The sequence below is a fragment of the Crotalus tigris genome, unplaced genomic scaffold (genome assembly GCF_016545835.1).
Source record: "Crotalus tigris isolate CLP2741 ecotype Arizona unplaced genomic scaffold, ASM1654583v1 scf7180000018322.853269, whole genome shotgun sequence".
NCBI lineage: Eukaryota > Metazoa > Chordata > Lepidosauria > Squamata > Viperidae > Crotalus > Crotalus tigris.
In genome coordinates this window covers 52,097-74,551 of record NW_024096942.1, presented here as the reverse complement: position 1 = coordinate 74,551, position 22,455 = coordinate 52,097, and the positions used below count along the sequence as shown (strand labels likewise).

Below are 22,455 nucleotides of genomic sequence, written 5' to 3'. Positions count from 1 at the left end.
TTCTTTTCCTCTTTCTGAAATGTCTCGCCAGTTATGGAATTTGGTGACAATATGGCAACCAGTGAGGCTGAAGAAAGAGCCACCATTCCATAGACATACACAAGACACAAATACGTTTTCAATGTCATATTTTTACCCTATGCTAAACATATCTAATTCTACCCAAATTTCGAAAACCGATTAAGGGATTTCTGCGTGAACGGTGGTCTCGTTTCTTTCAGCGCCTTCAGTCGAGTTTGCTGGAAAGCATTTACCGAAACCTATCCAATCTGGAGACTATCTTCAGCCTCATTGACACTGATTGTTCAGGTAAAACGCCTTTTATTATCTGCTGAGTTCCTTTTTTAATAGCCAAAGTGATTATTCATGTACGAAGGACAAAGTCTAGTGTTAGGGTCTTATATCCATGTGGAAGGTACAGTAGTATTAATGTCATTCCAGTATTTTATAATAAACCAGCAGAGGCAAGAATGATGCTGTTGCTGGTTTTATAAAGGACTAAATAACCAAGTTGTTTCTTAGGTCATTGTTTCAGAGATATTTCTTTACCTACAGCAGTGGCCAAAATTGTGGAAACCTTTTGGGAAAAGTGTACAGTAGAAGTGCCACCTTTGGTTAAGTTTCCAACAATTTTTCTTCTAATTTCTTTATCACTGTAGCCTTGTTCACTTAATAATACTATTTTACATCACTTTCTGGACGACCAGTCAACTCTTTGCACCACTACTTTAATTTTATTACGTTTTACAAGCTAAGTGAAAGAACACAAAAAAACCCCAACCAACTTGACAGCGATCACGTAACACACTGACCAATGTCCTCCTCTCAGCTTCAATACATGACGTCAATAACTGAACCCTACTGTGATCTGATTGGCTCATTGCCAAAACAAGATGACACCTGTTGGCTCCCTAAACACTCACGCTCATCGGCTACAATCAGAGGAAGGAAAGCTACCTGATATCAACCTAAGCAAATGGTGCTTCCTTTTTCTGGTTATTTGGCTACAACTTTTCACAGAATACAGTACAGATAATTGAACAAACTATGTTGCATTACCTTCTTGATTAAATGATCTTTCCATTGATATATAATTTTATGGCACTACTGCAAAAAAAAAAAAGTGGTGTTATTAGCCATCAAACCTCAGAAATACGCTTTTCCCAAAAGGTTTCCACAATTTTGACCACTACCGTATGTTGAACTCTGTAAACCGCTTAGAGTATATAGCAGTATGAAGTCCTTGGGAAAGCAGTATAAAGCAATATATAAGTCTAAGTCAGTGGTTCTCAACATTTTTAATGCCGCGACCCCCAACCAGTCATAAGTCGAGGACTACTCAACCGGTCGTAAGTTGAGGACTACTCAACTGGTGCAGCACCGTTTGCAGACTGGGGTTTTTGGCGGGCTCAGCAGGGCAGAGACAGCCTGGACAATTCCTATTGGCTTTTGAAAGCCAATAGAATTAGACTCTATTCAAGAGAGTCTATTCTATTAGCTTTCAAAAGCCAATAGAATAAAAGGGAGTAGCACAGCTAAGGAAAAGGGGGGGGGAAGGCGGACAGCGTAGTTTGGCGACCCCCGTGAAATGGTCGTTCGACCCCAAATGGGGTCCCGACCCACAAGTTGAGAACCACTGGTCTAAGTGCTATTGTACTATTTCCAACCGCCCCATCCCAAGATTGATTTCTTTCTTCTCATCCCGCAGGATGTATTTCTCTCGAAGAGTTCCAACAAACGTGGAAGCTGTTCAGTTCCCATATGAATATTAATATCTCAGATGAAAATATTCGCAACTTGGCCCGGAGCATTGATTTCAACAAGGATGGGAGAATCGACTTCAACGAATTCCTTGAGGCATTCCGCCTTGTCAGACAGCCAGCTTCCTAATGAAAAGCCAAAGCTGCCGTTGAGCTGGACGGGTGGGTGGAACCCACTGTGCTTCTGTATTCATCCTTAACTCCAAAATGTGCCTCTGAACCAACTCCAAAGGGCGAATTATTTACTGCTACAAATGGAGCCGTTTTTACTTTTCTTGAATTCAAAAGAAAAAAAAAATCTGACAATCTTCCCTCTCAGTAACTTTCAAGCATTGAAACTTTTCTTTTTCTTTTTTTAGCGCTTGAGAAAACGCAAACACTTGTGATAAAAAGCTGCATTGCTTTTAATATCTTACTCCATTTTAAAGCATAATACGAATAAAGTTTTATCAGCTGTATCCAATGACTGGATGTTTCCTTTTCGTTAGCTTCAACGTGGGTCTAATACAAAAAATGTCTTATGTTATCGTTGCCAAGTTTGGCTGATTAATACATTAGCAAAAAAAAAAGGTTCAACATTAACTCTTGCACAATCATATCTAATCCTAAATCAAAAAGTATCTTTGTTTCAAGACTATTTCATTTACATGTTGATTTGTCAGACAGTTCCAGATTTTTTCAAAACCACTGTAGTTATTTAATTTTTCAAGAAAAATTAAACAGAAGAAACTGGGTTCTAACCAGAATTGCTAATCTAAATTTCAAAAATACAGTTTTTTATTCCAGTCTTAAGTATAGGTTCCAATCTTCAATATTAACTTAGTCTTCTTTCTCTTTAATCCCCTTTTAGGTCTTATATTTTTAAAAGGGTATTAAATTAGATAAGGAGACCAATTAATCTCTCATTATCCATCCACAGTCTTCCAATAGGCAAAAATATTGTCTACTGCTGTTGACCAAAATCCTTTTGACAAATCAGTAACAATCAGGAAATTTTCTACAAACGTGCTGATAATGATACTGGGTTGATTTTGCTCTATTTGCAAGAACGAACACGGGGGAAAAAAATAGCATGGGAATTCATTTGCCTGCGGCTGTACAAGTACAGGGTTCTTATTAACTGCCTTAAAACTGCATTTCCTGATCAATCTTCACATTCTTAGCAACTACAACTGCAAAACCTGAGAACAGTTACCATCCACATCAGGGGTCTTCAAACGGGGCCCTTTTATGACTTGTGGACTTCAACTCCCAGCACGCTGGCTGAGAAATTCTGGAAATTGAAGTCCACAAGTCATAAAAGGGCCAAATTTGAAGAGCTCCGTGTTTAAACAACAGGCAGTGCTTCAAATGCAGGCTTCTGTGTTGTTGTATTACTTGGGAACAGGAGATGGTGGATAGGGATCCTCTGAATCTCAAGAGGATATTTAGGCCAACAGATTAATTGGTGATTAGGCAAGATTAAAACTCCTAGATCCAGTTTTCATCTGTCGCTATCTTGAAAACAAGCGATCCGCTATACAGAGAGCCTATGGCTGAATAACAGAAAGCAGATTTTATTACTTTTCAGTAATATTGTAAATTCTGATGAATGGATGTAAAATTATAGCTTTCTTCGCGATTGTTAAGCACAAGGGGGAAAAAAACAACACTTTTGACCTGTGCATTTCTTTCCCAAACACTGCAGGTGTGTTTCTCCTTTAAACCAGTTGTTTTATGTTGTTTCTCATATAGAGAAGGTGTGTTATTTCCCTTGCTGATCATTTAACACTGGAAGTGTTGTTCGGAAAATCAAAAAAACCCCAACAAAACGAGATATAAGTTGATAAAATAGAAATGCAGGCTTAGCTCACAGAGCAGTATGTAAAGTATCTTTCCATCTTAAAAATCAAGTGCAGCTTTTTTTTAACCTTTACCCTTTGATCTTCATGGTTGAATGCCAAGTGTCTGGCACTCGGCTCAGAACCTTCACTAAGATTTAAGGTCCAAAAAAAAACCAAACAAACCAACCAGTGAATTTCAGCCAAGGAAAACAATGTGTTTTCTATGCTCGTACAGTCAATGGAAAGGGCCAGGAGATCAACTGAAGACGCCCCCTCTAACCGGAATGCTGTCATTTAAGCCATGTTCTATCAGCTTTATGTCTTCCAGGTCATCTTTTACAATACTGATCAGGTGACTTAGTCCTTCTTGCTGCTGCTTCAAATGCTAAAAAGAAAAAAAAAATTGCATGAGATTCGTCCCTTTGAGCGTTTAACTTAGGTTATTTTTATCCCGCCTTTATTATTTTTATAAATAGCTTAGTAGTTAGTTACAGCCCAGTATTTTTTTTAAAAAACAATAATAATCTAGATTAGGGGCCTTCAAACTTGGCCCTTTGATGACTTGTGGACTTCAACTCCCAGAATTCCTCAGCCAGGCACATGTGCCTGGCTGAGGAATTCTGGGAGTTGAAGTCCACAAGTCATCAAAGGGCCAAGTTTGAAGGCCCCCGATCTAGATAAATTCTCTGAAGACTCAAGCAGAGATTTCAGCCCCGTGTTTATCGATTTAGTCTGTGATGAATCCCAATCCCTGCACACCTGTTTGATTTCCCGCAAGAGATCGGCATCAATATAGTATCTCTCCTCAGATCTGACCGCTCCAAAGTGATTCTGCATTCTGATCTGTGACATCAGCTCGTTCAAACGGCCCTGCAAGAGATTGTTGCAAAATTCAAATCTAGCTTAGGCATTCGTTACATGAGATGGAAGAGCGAGCTATGTTATTTCTGTTGCACTTTCCTACCTACACACACACACACACACACACACACACAAAAGCACAATTTCTGCATATAAAATGAGTGCCTTGGATGGAAGAGATCTTCACCGCTGTTGTTTTGCACAGTCAGATATTCAAAAGGGTGATTTCCTTGCTGGCAACTTAAAAAGAATTGAGGGAGGCTGAAAGATTACCTAACTCGTTAACCCATTTAAAGCTGTAACCTGGAACAAATCCATAGCTGTTCTAAGGACTCCATTGGCTTAATCTGTTATTCAAGATTTTCAAACAGGAATACTGCTGTTAAAACGGGATGCACCTGTCTGGAAACCCTCAAAGGAGCTTCCAAAATGCAATTTAAATAACATGTCCTGTACAAACTCTACTACGACATCTTTCACTTTCAAAGCTTATACCGTCCTCGACTTATAACCATTTAATGACCATTCTAAATTACAAAGGAAAGAAGTGACTTAGGACTAGTTTTTCACTCTTTTGACCGCTCCAGCATCCCCAGGGTCATGTGATCAAAATCCAGGCACTTGGCAACTGGCCGGTATTTATGACAGTTGCACTATCCCGGGGTCACGTGATCCCCCTTTTGTGAACCTTCAAAGCTGGCTTCTGACAAGCCAAGTCAATGGGGGGAAGCCAGATTCACGTAACGACTGCATGAGACACTTAGCGACAGAGATCTGCTTAGCAACTGGGGCAGAAGAAGAATGTGAAATGGGGCACAATTCATTTAACAACCGCCTTGCTTAGCAATGGAAAAATCGGGCTCAAATGTGCTTCTCATTCAAGAACTGGATTAGATTACCGTAAATGCCGGCGTATAAGACGACTTCCGCGAGCGCTGAAATCGGCGCCAAAAACGGGGGTCGTCTTATACGCCGAGTCGTCTTATACGCCGGAAATACTGGTAGTTTCCGGCGTATAAGACGACGTTCTAGGAATGCAGCCCGGCTATAAAGACGGGGGTCGTCTTATACGCCGGGTCGCCTTGTACGCCGGCATTTACGGTAGATAAACTTTGTCATTTTTTTCCCTGTGGGCACAACGGCACACATTAAAAAATGAGATTTTGTTGCTGGTTCTCCAAAGTGTACACATACATAACACACATTTAAACATGCTACGTACAACATACTGTATATGTATGTGTATGTGTATGTTTACATATAAGTAACATATAAATCGTATAGTCAAGGCCTTGGTTTTCCCAGTTGCAATGTATGGCTGTGAAAGCTGGACCATAAAAAAGGCTGAGCGCCAAAGAATTGAGGCCTTTGAACTATGGTGCTGGAGAAGACTCCTGCAAATCCCAAGGCGATCAAACCGGTCAGTCCTAGAGGAGATCAACTCTGACTGTTCTTTAGAAGGCCAGATCCTGAAGTTGAAACTCAAATACTTTGGCCACCTAATGAGAAGGAAGGACTCCCTGGAGAAGAGCCTAATGCTGGGAAAGATGGAGGGCAATAGAAGAAGGGGACGACAGAGAATGAGGTGGCTGGATGGAGTCACTGAAGCAGCAGGCGTGAACTTAAATGGACTCCAGAAGATGGTAGAGGACAGGAAGACCTGGAGGAACGTTGTCCATGGGGTTGCGATGGGTCGGACACGAGTTTGCAACCAACAACAACAACAACATATAAGTATTATTAATCACTACCTGCAGAGCACTGGAACCACAGCTGAAAGAGAGGGGGCCGCAATTGGGCAGGGTGTTAAAAGATATTCCAGCTTAAGAGTCCATTCAGGGGAGGAAACGTGTGAGGACAAACCCTTTTAGGTCTATATTTGCTGTTTCCCAAGGGGAGGCAGACAGTCTGGCGAAATTCTTGTAATAATCAGGGCTTTCCAAACTTGGCAATTTTAAGACTTGTGGACCTCAACTCCCAGAATTCCTCAGATCCGCCAGGTTTGGAGACCCCTGCAAGGCACAGTGGAGGAATTGTGCCCTCTATGTTGTAGGAGGTCGTTCTCTCATCCTTGTGTCTGGATTGCAGAAGGCTTCAAACTTGGCCCTTTTATGACTTGTGGACTTCAACTCCCAGAATTCCCCAGCCAGCATAGTTGAAGTCCTCAAGTCTTAAAGTTGTCGAGTCTGAAGGCACCCAATACGTGTGATCAATAATAAAGAAACCTATTTGACCTATTGTTAAGAGTTGTTCTAGCTCAGTGTTTCTCAACCTTGATAATTTTAAGGCATGTGGACTTCAACTCCCAGAATTCCACAGCCAGCGTTGCTGGCTGTGGAATTCTGGGAGTTGAAGTCCACATGCCTTAAAATTGTCAAGGTTGAGAAACACTGTTAAAAATCTAGCTGCTTAGAGTCTGACATTCGGAGTCTCGTGGTAAGCTTCTGAGCAGCTCACCTTGAACTGGGTAGGGGCGTTGAGTTCGCACTGAATCGTATCCAGCTGCACCCGGAGCTGCTCTTCATCCGCCTGGATGGCATACCCGCTTTTCCTCTGGATCTCCTGCTTGATGAGCACCTGTCACAAATATTTAAAAACAAACACCAAATTATTACAGGTCTCAAAAGTTGTATTCTGTAGGAGCAGGGAGAACTTGGCCTGTGTTTATCCCAATGGAACGCCATCCCGCAACGTGCCATGAATGTTGTGGTGGGATCTCCAGCTAGACGGGGGGAGGAGTGAAAAGACTGATAAGCTTGGAATCCTCGCAGGGAAGGAAGTGACAGAGCCCCCCCTCCACACACACAAAATCACCCCACCCAGTCTGGGATTCCTGAAACCTTTATCTGGCAGTTCCCAAGAGAACGCAGTATATAGAATGAGAGCAAACCCCACTCCTAATGGCACTGATGATGTTATCTAGTTGGGTGATGAAATGTCTGCAAGAAAACAAGCAAGCTCAGAGAGCACCAAGGACCCTACAGTTCTCTTCCTCTTGCTCCTCCTCCTCTTCCTCCTCTCCACACTCCCTTCTAACACTGATGATGTTACCTAGTTGGGTAATGAAATGTCTGCAAGAAAACAAGCAAGCTCAGAGAGCACCAAGGACCCCCCCCCCCCAGTTCAACCCTGAACTATAAGTACTCTCTTCTGCCAGTAAATGTAGTCGGTCTGGTGAGATTGCTGTAAATAGGCAAGCAACAATAAAGAAGCAACTTTGGTCAGTTCAGAGTGTCATTCTGGTTCTTTGTGACTGACTGCTTACTACCTACTTTAAGCCACAAGGGCAATGTGGAGGTTTCACAGTGAGAGTTAAAAACTGTAACATATACTAAGAGAGAAAGGGCACGGAGCACCTGGCTAGCTATATTGAGATTGCAGAACCCAGCACTGTTTTTCCTTATATCGAAAATAGGTGGGAAGAGGGAGAAAAAACGGATCTGTAGCAAACCTTAGCAATTCAGTTCTATTTAGCTCATTATTTTCTCATCCCTACACCGACTGCAAAATCTTGCCTTAATATAAGCATTTCCCTCTAGAAAAGTTCGTTGTATTTCTCTCTTTGGCAAGTAATGTTCCAGCATATATTACATGTCATATTTTTTAATACATCCATTAACTTATATTTATGAATATTCCCGTTCCCAATGCGTATGTTTTTGTAGGCTATTGGACGGACTAAAAATAAGTTCAATAAATGGATAAACAGCACTGCAACACTTGGAAAGTGTAACTCTTCAGAATACAACTGTATTTCTATACATCTACTAGTCTAGGAGGTGCTTTTTTCTCTCTAGCCCAGTGGTAGCGAACCTTTTAGAGACCGAGTGCCCAAACTGCAACCCAAAACCCACTTATGTATCGCCGGGTGCCAGGGGGCGTGGCCCACTGGGTGGGCGTGGCTGTGGTAGTCATGACAAACTGGGTGAGTGTGGCCAAGGTGGGCGTGGTCACGTTGATGTTGCTCGTGGGGAGGGACGCCTGTGGGGGCTGGGCAGGGTTAGGGGAGATCCAGGGGGTCTCTGGCAGGTGGAGTGGTGGGCAGGAGGCTCGTCCTGCGGGGTGAGGCTGGGCAAGTCGAGGCAGGAAGGGGGCGCCATTGTCACAGGGCAAGGTGAGGCAGGGGCCGGGGTGGCTGCTGCCTGACACCATCGGCCCCCACACACAGAGGTCAGCGAGCGCATGGGGGCCGACAGTGTCCGTCAGCAGCCACAGCCTACCCACCCCTCAACTGGCACACTCTGGGGCTCCGCAGCCCGCCACCAGCAGTTCAGAGAAGCCGCCATTGAGCTGGACGGTCGGCTGACAGCTGAGGAGGCAATGCAGTGGGGTCGTGCCCTGGAAAAGGAGAGCATGCGAGGCCAGGAGGGATGGGACGGGGGGGGGAGGGAAACCAGCCGTGCTGGGATGCATCCAGCCCCATGGGAGCTCGGCGAGTTAGCGGGTGGCTGGTTGAAGAGGGACGGTTGCCATCTCCAGGGCATGGTGCGCGTGCCCACAGAGAGGGCTCTGAGTGGCGCCTCTGGCACGCGTGCCATAGGTTCGCCACCACTGCTCTAGCCTAAATCTAATGCCATTCATTGGGTGGACTGCCTGACTGAATTGAAGATTTCTGTACCTTTTACATTTTTAAACCTAAACAAGGCAAAACTGCTCCGTCCTCTTTTACTGAAGGGCTAACAAAACAAAACACAAAAAAGGTTATGTGCCAGCACAGGCCTACCTGCAAAGTTCGATGGGAAAGATCCATTAGCTTCCTTTTGTACTGAGCAATTTTGGCCATGGTGGTAGTTTGGTTTTTTTGAAGCTCGCTTATATCTTCTGATATGATCTACAGATCAAAAGAGAGACCGGCTCAGAGGGACAGGCAAAGAAACCCACTCTGAACAATCCATGTTTGTTTCATCCCTAGAACCTTTTCACCTTTTCCACTTCTCTTGGGTACCTATGGAACTCCATTCAGAGTCCCTGTCAGGATAGAAATTAATGTGTAAGCAAGCAAATAAATAACATTTGTTGTCTGAACTAGACTAAAGCATTCAAGACAAACGGCTTATTTTTTTTAATGGTTGGGCAAAAAGGCTGACTTTTAGATATCCTTTAGTGCTGTGGAGAACAAAAGGAGAGAAAGAGGAAGGCCTGCTTATCAATGTCTACACAGATAGCAGGATGATCCCTCTCCAACTATCGTTCTGCACGGAGCTCCGAGCACGTACTAAAATAGTCTAAAATTCCAAGCCTTCTTTCTTTTGAATTAAGTCCACATTTTCCTCCCGGAAGCAATTAGGAGTTTTCTAATACACTCCCTTAGTCAAGGCCATGGTTTCCCCAGTTGCAATGTATGGCTGTGGAAGCTGGACCACAAGAAAGGCTGAGCGCCAAAGAATGGAGGCCTTTGAACTATGGTGCTGGAGAAGACTCCTGCGAGTCCCCTGGACTGCAAGGCGATCCAACCAGTCAGTCCTAGAGGAGATCAACCCCGACTGCTCTTTAGAAGGCCAGATCCTGAAGTTGAAACTCAAGGACTTTGGCCACCTAATGAGAAGGAAGGACTCCCTGGAGAAGAGCCTGATGCTGGGAAAGATGGAGGGCAATAGAAGAATGGGACGACAGAGAATGAGGTGGCTGGATGGAGTCACTGAAGCAGTAGGCCTGAGCTTAAATGGACTCCAGAAGATGGCAGAGAACAGGAAGGCCTGGAGGAACATTGTCCATGGGGTTGCGATGGGTCGGACACGACTTCGCAACTAACAACAAATATACTTCCTTCCTTAACTGAGTCATTGATGGTGGGCTAACATGGTTTCTGTCTCTGCACCACAGATTTCATGACTGTTGGACTCTGGAATTGTACATTAGCTCTCAAACAATCCTTAAAGACCACAAGTATTAGAGATTTAATGGTCAGACAAAAGAATAGCAACAGGAAGCATCTCCAGTTCCAAAAATGTGATTCTTCCTACGTTCAAGATAGTAAAAACATTAGCTTATACAAGGCAATCCTTGCACAGCCAACGAATATCAAAACTAGACAAAACTATTGAAAACTAAACATTTGCGATATTGTTTTGGGAATTTATTCTGTCCACAGATGATTAACCGTTTTTTAACTGGATTATTATTATTATTATTATTATTGTATTTGTTGCCTATCTCAGGGCTTTTCAACCTTTTCACATTGTACCACTTTTAGGATATGGCAATATCCAAGTACCACCAGTCGCCTAGCAAGGGTGTCAAAAACCTGATGACCCCCCCCCCAAAAGGAAAAAAGTGATAAAGTACAGGTAGTCCTCGACTTACAACAGTTCACTTAGTGACTGTTTGAAGTTACAATGGCACTGAAAAAAGTGCCCCCCCAAGCCACAGCCGAGCAAGACACCTGCCTGCCAACTTGGCAGCGCTCTTCCTCCTGTCCGAGATTTTCACTGTTGTGAGCATTTCTGTTGAGGATTGGCAGCGGGCGTGGGGATGGGGTGGTGTTTGGTTTTCATTCCCCCCCGTCTGCTGGGTGGTTGAAGCAGGTTTGGGTCACTTCACATGACCCTGGGACACTGTGACCGTCATAAATATGAATCAGTTGCCAAGCATCTCCATGTAAATCACAAGACCCTGGAGATGCTGCAACATTTCAGCTGACTGGCGCTTCTTCTGGGCTCAGCAGAAGCGCCAGGATTAGCGCCGAGCTCCAGCTGGAGCCTGACACTGATCCTGGCGCTTCCACTGAGCTCTGACAGCCGTGAAGAAGCGCTGATCCTGGTGCTTCCGCTGAGCCCTGACAGCCCTGCAGCTCCAGCCGTCTCTCGCTCAGGCTTGTGCAGTGCTGCCACCGGTTTAGCTCATTCCCCTCCCCCGCTACCACTTTTCTAGGATGGTTGCGTTGTCAATGCTGCAAATACTGTATATTCTTGCTTTGACAATATGCAAAACTGTCTGGTATTTACTGGGTTAATACATAGCTTAGAGTGGGGGAGGTAAAAAGCCCTGGAAAGAAAGAGGAAGTAAACTTTTGACCTTCACACTAATTGGATAATGTGACTGCAAGATAAGGGAGGGATTTAGCAAGAAAAGTTTGATGCCAGCGAGAGGAAGTCAGATTCTGGCATCAAAACGTCCATGATGGTGACCGGCAATTTGTAGCTCTGTAATAAAGATTTTAGGAAACATGCCTGAAAGTTTTTTGAAGTGCTTCATTAGTCGGAACCCTGACACGCGTACCACCTGCCAGGTGCCAATGTACCACAGGTGGTACCTGTACCACTGGTTGAAAAGCCCTAGACTATCTCACCAAGGGGCTAAATAAAAGAAGAACTAAAAGGGAGTAGAAAATAAAATAACAAACAATAAAATAATAGAATTAAATCAAGAAAGAAAAAGAAAACAAAGAAAACACATCAATATCACTAGTAAAAAAGATGGGCAAGCGGGGAGCAGAGAGCGAGAGGGAGGGGAGATGGGGTCTGCTGTCAATCTAGCAGCCACCTCCAGGGCTCTTATCATCTTCACCAACCCTGGTCAAGCTTTTAAATATTTCAGAAGAGAGGGGCGGGCTCAAAAAGTGGATCCTTACGTCCAATCGGCTTTGATGTTGCTTTGTCATTTGGTCTTGAACTTTCAATCTCCGCAAGAGTTCCTTGAAGCCGACCATTGGGACTGGAATCAGCCTGCAGAAGTAGTTAAGAGCATGGATTCAGCAAAAATGACCGTTGCCATCATCAGATTTTATCCCTTCTTCTTAAAGGAGCTCAGTGTGATATACAGAGAGCAGTTAAAAATTAAGGAGATTATCAATACAACTATTTATCCTAAAATAAGATGATACAAATGCAAAAAATAAAAAAACACAATTTAAAAGGTGGTCTGGTCCTGGGGCCATTATTACCTTGCAGACAGGAGATTGAACAAATAATTTACGCCGGTTATTTCTCAACCTCGGCGACTTTGAGGCATGTATACTCCCAACTCCCAGAATTCCCCAGTCAGTCATACTGGCTGAGGAATTCTGGGAGTGGGACTCCGCACATCTTAAAATGTTGTCGAGGTTAAGAAACATCAATTTAAATGAAATGCTGTTGGTGCCACGGAGGAAACAGAACGAGTGCTATAAATCTGCAGGGTAAAGGAATAACTCTTTTGAACATCATAAAGGGGGAAAAAACAGAGATCTCCTCTGGAGATAACTAGGAGCCTTTGTTATTGTTAACTTTACCAAAATTGCTATTTCTCGTTAACAAAAAGAAGACAAAGGGGGAGTGACTAAGAAGGGCTAGCTGCTTTAGGAAGAGAAGGAAAAAAGAAATGGAGAACAAAACTGCGTTGATGAGAAGGAAACTAATTGAATATAGGAGAGAAAAAAAGCCTCTCTTAAACAACAACTAATATTCAAAACAGTCTCTTTGCGGCAAGAATTATTATTATTACTTTTTTGGTCTTCTGAACCAACTGTAGGTCGTCCTCGACTTACAACAGTTCAATTAGTGACCGTTCAAAGTCACAACGACACTAAAAAAAGTGACTTCTGAGCATTTTTCACATTTACAACCACTGCGGCATCTCCATGGTTACACGATCAAAATTCGGACGCTCGGCAACCGACTTATATTTATGACAACTGCAGGGTCCTGGGATCTTGTGATCCCCTTTTGCGTCCTTCCGACAAGCAAAGTCCATGGGGAAGCCAGATTCACTAAACAACTGGGCTACTAACTTAACAACTGCAGCAAGAAAGGTCATAAAATGGGGTAAAAATTTACTTGACAACCGTCTCACTTAGCAACAGAAAATTTTGGGCTCAATTGTGGCCGTACGTCGAGGACCACCTGTGTTTCGATTTCTCCATCCCTCCTCTGGAAAAACAGTTATTCCCTTCGTAAAGGTGCACTTTTTATGTGTCGTCTTGCAGACCCCACTTACTTTTCAGGATCCGGATTGTCCACTTTGGCCTGTTCCCAAATGATCGGATCAACACCTGTAAAGGGAGAAGAACAGAACTGATTTCTTCTCCATCTTTATTACTACCACAAAGGATCAGAAAAAGGGTCTGGCAAAGGGATCCCTTTCTTTGTAACAAGAACTATCTGTTATGTTTTCATCCTTAGGCCTCTAAAGTTTAGGGGAAATGCTTGAAATTCTAGCTCAGGGGTCGGCAATCTTGGCCCTTTTATGACTCGTGGACTTCAACTCCCAGAATTCCTGAGCCAGCCATGCTGAGGGGAAAGGGAGAGTTTCCAAGTTGAGCTATGCTGGCTCAGGAATTCTGGGAGTTGAAGTCCACGAGTCATAAAGCGGCCTAGGCCTAGGCCAGAGATAGGCAACCTTCGCTCTTTTATGGCTCGTGGACTTCAACTCCCAGAATTCCTGAGCCAGCCATGCTGAGGGGAAAGGGAGAGGTTTCCAAGCTGAGCCATGCTGGCTCAGGAATTCTGGGAGTTGAAGTCCACAAGTCATAAAGCGGCCTAGGCCTAGGCCAGAGGTAGGCAACCTTGGCTCTTTTAGGACTCATGGACTTCAACTCCCAGAATTCCTGAGCCAGCATGGCTCAGCTTGGAAACCTCCCCCTTTCCCCTCAGCATGGCTGGCTCAGGAATTCTGGGAGTTGAAGTCCACGAGTCATAAAAGAGCCAAGGTTGCCTACCCGTGTTCTAGCTGAAGTAATAAACAGACCGTGCCAATTAAGATCTAAGAGCTTTTCCTTTTATGTTCGCATGCAAACTGGTTTCCAGAATTAAATCAGACCCTCAGACCTATGTACAGCTTCTCTCTTCTAGTGCAGGGAAATGATGAGTGCATAAGCAAATTTATATATTTGCCTCAGGTGAAATGGGCAGCTATATAAATTTGATGAATAAGTAAATAAATAACATAATCTCATTTCTGGAACTCATTCATGTAACGAACCCCCGATCCTTGAATACCGGGGATGGTACGTTACGAGGGTGAGGGTGTGTGTGTGTGTGTGTGTGTTTGTATGTTGCCTAGAGTCACTTGGGAAGCCATATAAATCACGGATGGATGGATGGAAGTTCTCTTTAATGAGTCAAAGACAATTGAATGATAGAATTTCTCTTGCTTAAAGGTAATGCAAACACAGGGACTTTTTTTTCTTAAGTAGAAGCATCTGAGAGGTTTCGTGCTTAGTGCTGACTGACTCAACAAACATTCTTTCCTTCCTGTCCTGAGGTGGTATCTTTTAAAACTGCAGAATATTGTCCAAACTACCTCACAGAGATTTAATAATAATAATAATAATAAAGTTGGAAGGGACCTTGGAGGTCACTGAGTCCAACCCCCTGCTCAGGCAGGAAACCCTATACCATTTCAGACAAATGGCTGTCCAATCTCTTCTTAAAAACTTCCAGTGTTGGAGCATTCACCACTTCTGGAGGCAGGTTGTTCCACTGGTTAATTGTTCTCACTGTCAGGAAGTTTCTCCTTAGTTCTAGGCTGCTTCTCTCCTTGATGAGTTTCCATTTAGTGAGAAACCTTTTTGCAATCTTTCCAAACTGCAGCTAAAATCAGAATCAAAAGTTCCTGAACCCTGTTCACGAAGCTGTTTTTCTCCCTTGATAAGGCATTTGCTCCAAGAATCGCTCAAACCTTCGCTCCTTAAAAATAGCCATTCATCCACTCGCTCGTACGACAGGAAGGCTTGGTTATCCATCCCAAGCCTGGGTTACCTGCAGGAGGATGCTGCAGCAACTGCTTCACCTGTGCTGGGGAGAGCTCCGTCCTGGCCATGGTGAGGGTCACGCCAAGCTGCTGCAGCTGGGCTTTGATGTTGATTTGTTCAAAGTGCGCATAGAGGGTGGTGGCTGGAACGCGCCTGGAAGTGCCGTTGGGCGACCGCTCAACCACATAGATCACGATTTCTGTTCTAAAAGATCAGTGAAAGGATTCAGATTGGACGTACAGGCAGCCCTCGGCTTAACGACTGGTCGCTTAGCAACTGCTCAAAGTTAGGATGGACCCCGAAAAAGGGACGCATGACCCAGATTTGAAGTTCTGAAGACTGCCTCTCCAGGGTCACGTGACTGCATTTTGGGTGCTTGGCAACTGGCCCGCACGTTTACAGCCATTTTGCAGCAACCCACAATCATGTGACCCCAATTTATGCCCAAAACTAGTGTTTACTTCCAGTTTGGGGCAAAAAAAACCCACCCACAGAGCATTGCATTCTAACCACTGCGCCACCACGGCTCTTTTTGGTTTTAAATAAGACTATCCAATCTTACTGTTCATCGGGCATGGTCTTTAATCCTTCTACGTTGACCGTCAGCGTCTGATTTGAACCCAAGATTTTGTGCAGCGACTCCACAAGTTGCTGCTGCTGACCACGGATCTCGGTTTCTTTTTTATTGAAGACTAGCGCCACCAAGCCATCTTCGTCCTTGTAGTTGGGCATGCAGCTGTAGCCCACAGCCTGTGAAGAGACAACTGTCTTTTCAGTGGTTCTTTTTCTTTATCAAGCACAGCACTCAGCAAGCGTTAAAATTTAACACTGGGCTGACCCAGAGAAGATTAGAGATAATTCCCAGAAGAGGGAACAGTTCATCCACAGCCAACCAACTAAACCAGGGGTCTTCAAACTTGGCCCTTTGATGACTTGTGGACTTCAACTCCCAGAATTCCTCAGCCAAGCACGCGTGCCTGGCTGAGGAATTCTGGGAGTTGAAGTCCACAAGTCATCAAAGGGCCAAGTTTGAAGACCCCTGCAATCCAGACACAAGGACAAGAGAACGACCACCTACCTTAAATCTGCAGAATGGATTCTCCTGCGTAAATTCCACCGGGGCAATGTTGTTGTTGAAATACCCTTTGCCTGTGCCCCAAAATGCCTGCAGCTGATTCCACTTGGCCAAAATGGCATCTCGCTCATCTCCCAAGAGGGTGGGGGCGGAAAGCGCGCTAGCTGTGTGGATCAGGTGATTGGACTGTGCGGGGGCTTGAGCCGGTTGGCTGAAGAGACCTCCGAGTGCTAAGGTTGGATGAGAGGACCCCTGATTAAGAGGCAGATCAAATCTACCAAGATAATATCCTGAGGTTCACCCCCGCCCCCCAATGCTTCTTGTTTTCCTCAAAAGTATTTCATAATCTACAGCACTGTTTCTCAACCTTGGGAACTCGAGAGACATGTAGACTTCAACTTGCAGAATTCCTGTGGCTGGGAATTCCACATGCCTTAAAGCAGGGGGTCTTCAAACTTGGTCCTTTTATGACTCGTGGACTTCAACCCCCAGAATGCAGTATTCCAAGTGTGGCCTTACCAAGGCATTGCAAAGTGGTATTAATACTTCAATGATGACAGCTCTATGTTATTCCACGCTTTCGTCAAAAACGCTTTTAGCATCTTTTTTTTGAAAAATCCTGTTTAAAAATAGCTGTGATGACTTCTGATTGGAATATTGATTCTGGATAAGGTCTCTTTGACCACAGGGTGATTATTAGATTATAAGGGGGGGGGGGAGAAACAATAGCTTTGCCCCTCTTAGCTGCAGTCAGTCAAAAGAAGAAATCTTTGCCTTTCGAAGAGGGAAATTTCTCCAGCTTAACACAGAGAGTTTAGATCAGTGGTTCTCCACCTGTGGGTTGGAACCCCATCTGGGGTCGAACGACCATTTCACGGGGGTCGCCAAACAATGCAGTCCGCCATTTTTTCCCCTTTTCCTTAGCTGTGCTACTCCCTTTTATTCTATTGGCTTTTGAAAGCCAGTAGAATAGACTCTCTTGAATAGAGTCTAATTCTATTGGCTTTCAAAAGCCAAAAGGAATTGTCCAGGCTGTCTCTGCCCTGCTGAGCCCGCCAAAAGCCCCATTCTACAAACGGTGCTGACCGGTTGAGTAGTCCTCAATTTATGACCGGTTGAGTAGTCCTCGACTTACGACCGGTTGGGGGTCACGGCATTAAAAAGGTTGAGAACTAGTTTAGATAATCTCTTTGGAAATGTTTAACCTCTCTATATAGGTAGTCCTCGACTTATAACAATTCATTTATTGAACGTATGAGGTCAGAACGGCACTGAGAATGTGATTTATGACTGTTTTTCACACTTACAACCATGGCAGCATCCTCATGGTCAGGTGATCAAAATTCGAACACTTGGCAACTGACTCATGCTTATGACGGTTGCCGTGTCCTGGGGGGTCATGTGATCACCTTTGGCCACCTTCTGATAAGCAAAGTCAATGGGGAGGGAAGCCAGATTCACTTCACAACCGTGTTACTAACTGAACTGCAGTGATTCACTTAACAACGGTGGCAAGAAAATCCACAAAAATGGGGCAAAATTTTACTTAAGAATCATCTTGCTTAGCAACGGAAACCTGGGGCTCCGCTGTGGTCGTTAAGCCGAGGATTCCCTGTACTTCAGTGTTTCCCAAACTTGACAATTTTAAGGCATGTGGACTTCAACTCCCAGAATTCCACAGCCAGCGTTGCTGGCTGTGGAATTCTGGGAGTTGAAGTCCTCATGCCTTAAAATTGTCAAGTTTGGGAAACACTGCTGTACTTACTTGGTTGCTGCTGCTGAGGGTTGAAGCCACCAAATCCCAAGCCGGTGCCAAGCCCAGTTCCTGTACTTGCCGCTGTTCCAAAGCTGGTACCAAAACCAAAAGTTTTGTTCTGGGTAGCTCCAAACAGCCCTGGAGGAAGGAGAAAGAATATCAGCCGAGAAGGCGACAACCCGCAAAAGCCCAATCACCTCTGCATTGGTCACTTCCGGGCACTGACCTGTGTTGACCGGCGTTGAGAAACTAAAGGTAGACCCCGGTGCGGTGGTGGTGGTGGTTCCAAAGCCCCCAAAGGCTCCTGGGAAACCAAATACCAAAGTTAAAAGGAGGGTCACTTCTTGCAAGGCAGTGAATTGTTCAATGACAAGCATGCTGGTTGGTATTCGAGAGACGGGTGACAAATGAATGTGGCTGATGTGGCCTGATACTCACGCAAGATCCAATGACAGCAGAAAATAGCCAGTGTTACTTTATGGTTGGAGAAAATATACATACACCTGTAACCCCACCCCCCTTTTTTTTAAAAAAAAAAATCTAGTCTTTGCTCATAACTCAAATAAGAGGTGAGACATTTACTTTAGGCCAGTGAGACCGCTTGAAGGTGTGTGGACTTTAACCAGAATTCCCCAGCCCGCCATGCCATTAAAACAATTATTTTTTTTAATAATTTAATTATAATTATTTGAAGGCCGGTCTTTTCCTGGTCATATAGACCTGACCCACTAGAGTGGAGACGCATGAAATGTTGTGGGTCCCCTTTACTAAGGAGGTACAGCCTAGCGAGACCCAGAAGAAGAAGGGCATTCTCCGTGGCGATTCTCTCCCTTTGGCACAATCTCTGTGGAGGTTAGATTGGCCCCCACTTGGACACTCTTTCTCAAGCCTCTGGTTTTGCCAATGGGCCTAGGGAGCCCAGAGCAGGATGGAGCCCACCGAGCAGGTTATCTGTTGCTGCCGGGGGTGTGGGATGGTATTGGTTTTAATGTTTGTTAAGTTGTATATTGGCTTTTTGTAAGGTGCCCAGAGTCACTGATAGTGAATGAGTGGGAATGAGGAAAAAAAAAAAAGAATGAGAAGGAAGGAAGGGGGAAGAGAGGGGAAGGGAAGGGAGGAAGGAAGAAATAAGGAAGGGAAGGGAGAAAAGAAAGAAAGAAAGAAAGAAAGAAAGAAAGAAAGAAAGAAAGAAAGAAAGAAAGAAAGAAAGAAAGAGGGAGGGAAGGAAGGAAGAGGGAAGGGAAGGAAGAAAAGAAAGAAAGAAAGAAAGAAAGAAAGAAAGAAAGAAAGAAAGAAAGAAAGGAGGGAGGGAGGGAGGGAGGGAAGGAAGGAAGGAAAATCAATTCCTAGAAACTTTATGAACATGTTCATGTATTATCTTGACAAGAACACCAGAGGGATTAATTATAGTTCTCTTGCAGGACATTTCCCCCCCCCCCCAAACTCTCAAACTAGCCTACAGTTTTCCAGGCTATCCTTCATCTAAATACTAACTAAATCCTGTTAAGCTTCTTTTCCAGATCAGCCACAGTTGGCTAGGAGAAAGAACATGTTAATGAAGCTGCACAATATATAAGAAAGTGGAGTGGATTAATAATTCTGGAGCTCCCTCAAGCACAGGGACAACAGAATTTATTAAATGGCTTCTCCAAATATGGAAAGAATCAGAAGCCGTTTGTTATTGCTACTTGGATAGCAACAACTGTTGGGCCACCTTTACAAGTTCTGTGAGCCTATGTAAACAAGCAGCACAGTTTCTATATGAATTGTAGTGATCATATCGTAGTTCTGTACCCCTTCTGCATTTTTTCCTTGCAATAGCAGCTCCACAGGAAATGCCTACTGAGGAAACAATTCCAATGAATCATAAAACAGTGTTATTAGGATTATTACTTAAGGTAGTGATTGCTTTAACAATGAATATGAATCTACAATACACTAAATGTTGAAATGTCTGCATACATAGTACAGAAATGATGGGAACCACGGAATGAACATATCATATACGAGCAGCTAGAACATTTACTACAAAAGAAATATACAAAAGAGTAGAGGTAAGTACAGAGATAATTACTATTAAAGTCAGCAAAAATAGATTGTTTTTAAACAAAAAGTCTTTGTTATTGAATGTTTTTAATCAAAGCCAGCGGGGGATTTTTTTGTTGTTTTGGGTGCTAATCGTATATAATTGTGTTTTTCCACAGAACCTTGACAGACAGATGGTAGATTCATGATAACTGAAATCCAGTGAAGAGACATAAGAAATGGAAAATATATATAAATGTAGCAGAGTCCAAGAATTCAAAAAAAAAAAAAACCAGAAAAGGAATATCTTTAAATTTTGAAACTATTTAGCCCTTATGCCATGGAATTACAGTTGTGTGTACCTATTGTATTAAAGGTAATTGGGCTAATTTCGTATGGGGGGGAAATGTGTCTCAATCTTGAGCCACATGGATTCAAAACAATTAGCATGTTTGTATAGAGTAGACAGACTCAAAAACATACACTATGAAATATAACTGAGAATATATTTGCCAGAACACTATATATCTTATACACGCACACATTTACACATGTGTTTATATATGTGTGTCCCTCTCTTTCATTGGCAAGATTGTGTGCTTTTTTGCTATGCATCTATTATCTGAATGGAAATACATTAAAAAATCAACTTAAAGCTCTGTGCAAATTTTACATTAGCTCTCAGTTAATCATTAATTCCTTGGCTGCAGATTTAACTTGATTTCTGCTTTCTTTTATGCAGCTACTGTTAGAAATGAGAACATATATTCATTATAATTCCTGTCTCTCTAAGCACTGCTGAATCTTGTAGTTATTATCACCGATAAAACAATGAAGAAATCAGGCAAATTTCTGGAACTATTTAATGGATCTTCATCAGGCTTTGTGCTAAGGTGGATGATGGACCCCTGAACAATGTTCTGCTTTTGACTGTTATTATGCTGGTCTTTTGATAAATGTGTTTAATTATTATTTTTCCTTATTGCTGCCCATCTCATTGTGAAGCAGACTATTTTTCCAATATATTTTGTAAGCCACCCAGAGTCATAACAGATTAGTGTAGTCTATACAATTTATGTGTTAAATTTATATGCTGTCTACCTCACCAATAAAGGCATCTCAGAGTTTTATTTTACAAATAAAGCATTTTAGGTAGAAATCACACGTAAATTATTTTTAAAATGAATAATAAAAGCCGAGAAATATTTTGTCAAATTTTGGCTTGAAGAACTTCTTACGGATTTTAACGCAACTTGCCCATGAACTTTCAAAAACTGGGAAGTGTAAACTGAATTCTTGGATCAGAAACAAAATAATTACGAGCATCACATGAATATTCTCTACCTGCGCTGGCCAGACTGTTACCAAAATTAAACGGTGGCGCCGAAGTAGTAGAGACACCAAAATTCCCAATATTAAAATTCACGGCAGGATTAGCAGTTAATCCAAAACCCCCAAAATTAAACCCAGTGGCAGAGGAATTTGCTGCTTCAAGCCCACCAAATCCTGATGAGTGGGAAGCATAAAGAAAGCAAGATAGAGTCAGTGAGAAATCAGACATCTTCTAAGCAATAAAACCATTTAATTACCAAAATACAAGAAAACCAATAGCAGGAATATAGGAACATGGATTCCCATCAGCCTCCTCCTCCTCCCCCCCATCAACAGGACCATGGAAAGTCACTGCAAGGGTCCCCAAAGCTTGGAGGGCCACAGATCGCCAAGGTTAGATGTGGGATTTTCTTATAATTGTACCACCTTTTAACCTTTTAACTTTTGAATTCTCATATCGCCATTTTATACCTTGATCCTGTCCTGGACACCGCCCAGAGTCCCTCTCGGAGGGAGACAGATGGGCGGCCCAGAAGTGCCAAATATAAATAAATAAATTACATTTTTTGCAAGTTTTCGTCAGCTGGGGCTCGTAGGCAGCCGGTTTAGACAGGGACCCCAACCAGCTGCCTGCCAGCCCCAGCTGACGAAAACTTGCAAAAATGTAATTTATTTATTTACATTTGGCATTCCTGGAAGCCGCCTCAAACCAATTGGCCCCTGACACCCCCCGCCCTTCTATTTTCCTTTGGGTGAGGTAATTTTATTTTCCTCGCTCGTTTTCCTCTTGTTTTTTCTTCAGGCAATCGGCGGTTTAATAAACATACACTATCACCTCACGCAAGAGACGCCGGCGGGTTCCCTCCCTCCTTCCTCCATTCCCCGCAAGGGTTTCAAGAGCCAGGCAGGCCATTCAACGGGTGCAGCACTCCCTCCCTTCCCCCCTCCCCGCTCGTCTCGGCAAGGCCTTCTGGCGGCCCTCCCCGCCTCCGCACTCACCCGCGGGGTTTGGGGCGGCCGCGGCGCCAGCAGCCGCCCCGAAGTTGAAAGCCATGAGGCAGCGCCGAGAGAGGCACGATCAACCGCCGAGTCCCCCAAAGGTCCGGTCGCCTCTTTCGTCCGGGCGGAAACCGTGACCCCAGAGAGAAGGGCCG

At 43.7% G+C, this 22,455-nt stretch overlaps 2 protein-coding genes across 5 annotated transcripts in view; one reads left to right on the top strand and one right to left on the bottom strand.

The window, feature by feature from the left end:
* The window catches only part of PPEF2 (protein phosphatase with EF-hand domain 2), a 24,135-nt gene extending 21,152 nt beyond the window's left edge, over positions 1 to 2,983 (top strand). For both annotated transcript variants that reach the window (XM_039350314.1, XM_039350313.1), the window contains exons 15-16: positions 222 to 309; positions 1,709 to 2,983. In XM_039350314.1, the coding sequence (XP_039206248.1) occupies positions 222 to 309; positions 1,709 to 1,890 (270 nt within the window). In that variant the 3' untranslated portion in view covers positions 1,891 to 2,983. The remainder of the gene's footprint in view (positions 1 to 221; positions 310 to 1,708) is intronic.
* NUP54 (nucleoporin 54) lies at positions 2,147 to 22,455 on the bottom strand. Of its 3 annotated transcripts, XM_039350317.1 has the most exons (13): positions 22,301 to 22,387; positions 21,314 to 21,475; positions 18,171 to 18,248; positions 17,954 to 18,082; positions 16,192 to 16,418; positions 15,676 to 15,863; positions 15,121 to 15,317; positions 13,358 to 13,412; positions 12,015 to 12,108; positions 9,168 to 9,275; positions 6,902 to 7,021; positions 4,343 to 4,453; positions 2,147 to 3,968 (listed from the first exon to the last, which is right to left on the bottom strand). In XM_039350317.1, the coding sequence occupies exons 1-13, from the start codon at positions 22,353 to 22,355 to the stop codon at positions 3,840 to 3,842; spliced, it is 1,653 nt and encodes a 550-aa protein (XP_039206251.1). In that variant the 5' UTR covers positions 22,356 to 22,387; the 3' UTR covers positions 2,147 to 3,839. The 3 variants fall into 3 exon arrangements, with proteins under 3 accessions (XP_039206251.1, XP_039206249.1, XP_039206250.1); XM_039350315.1 differs by lacking the exon at positions 21,314 to 21,475 and having other exon boundaries at positions 22,301 to 22,455; XM_039350316.1 differs by lacking the exons at positions 18,171 to 18,248; positions 21,314 to 21,475; positions 22,301 to 22,387 and having other exon boundaries at positions 18,024 to 18,074.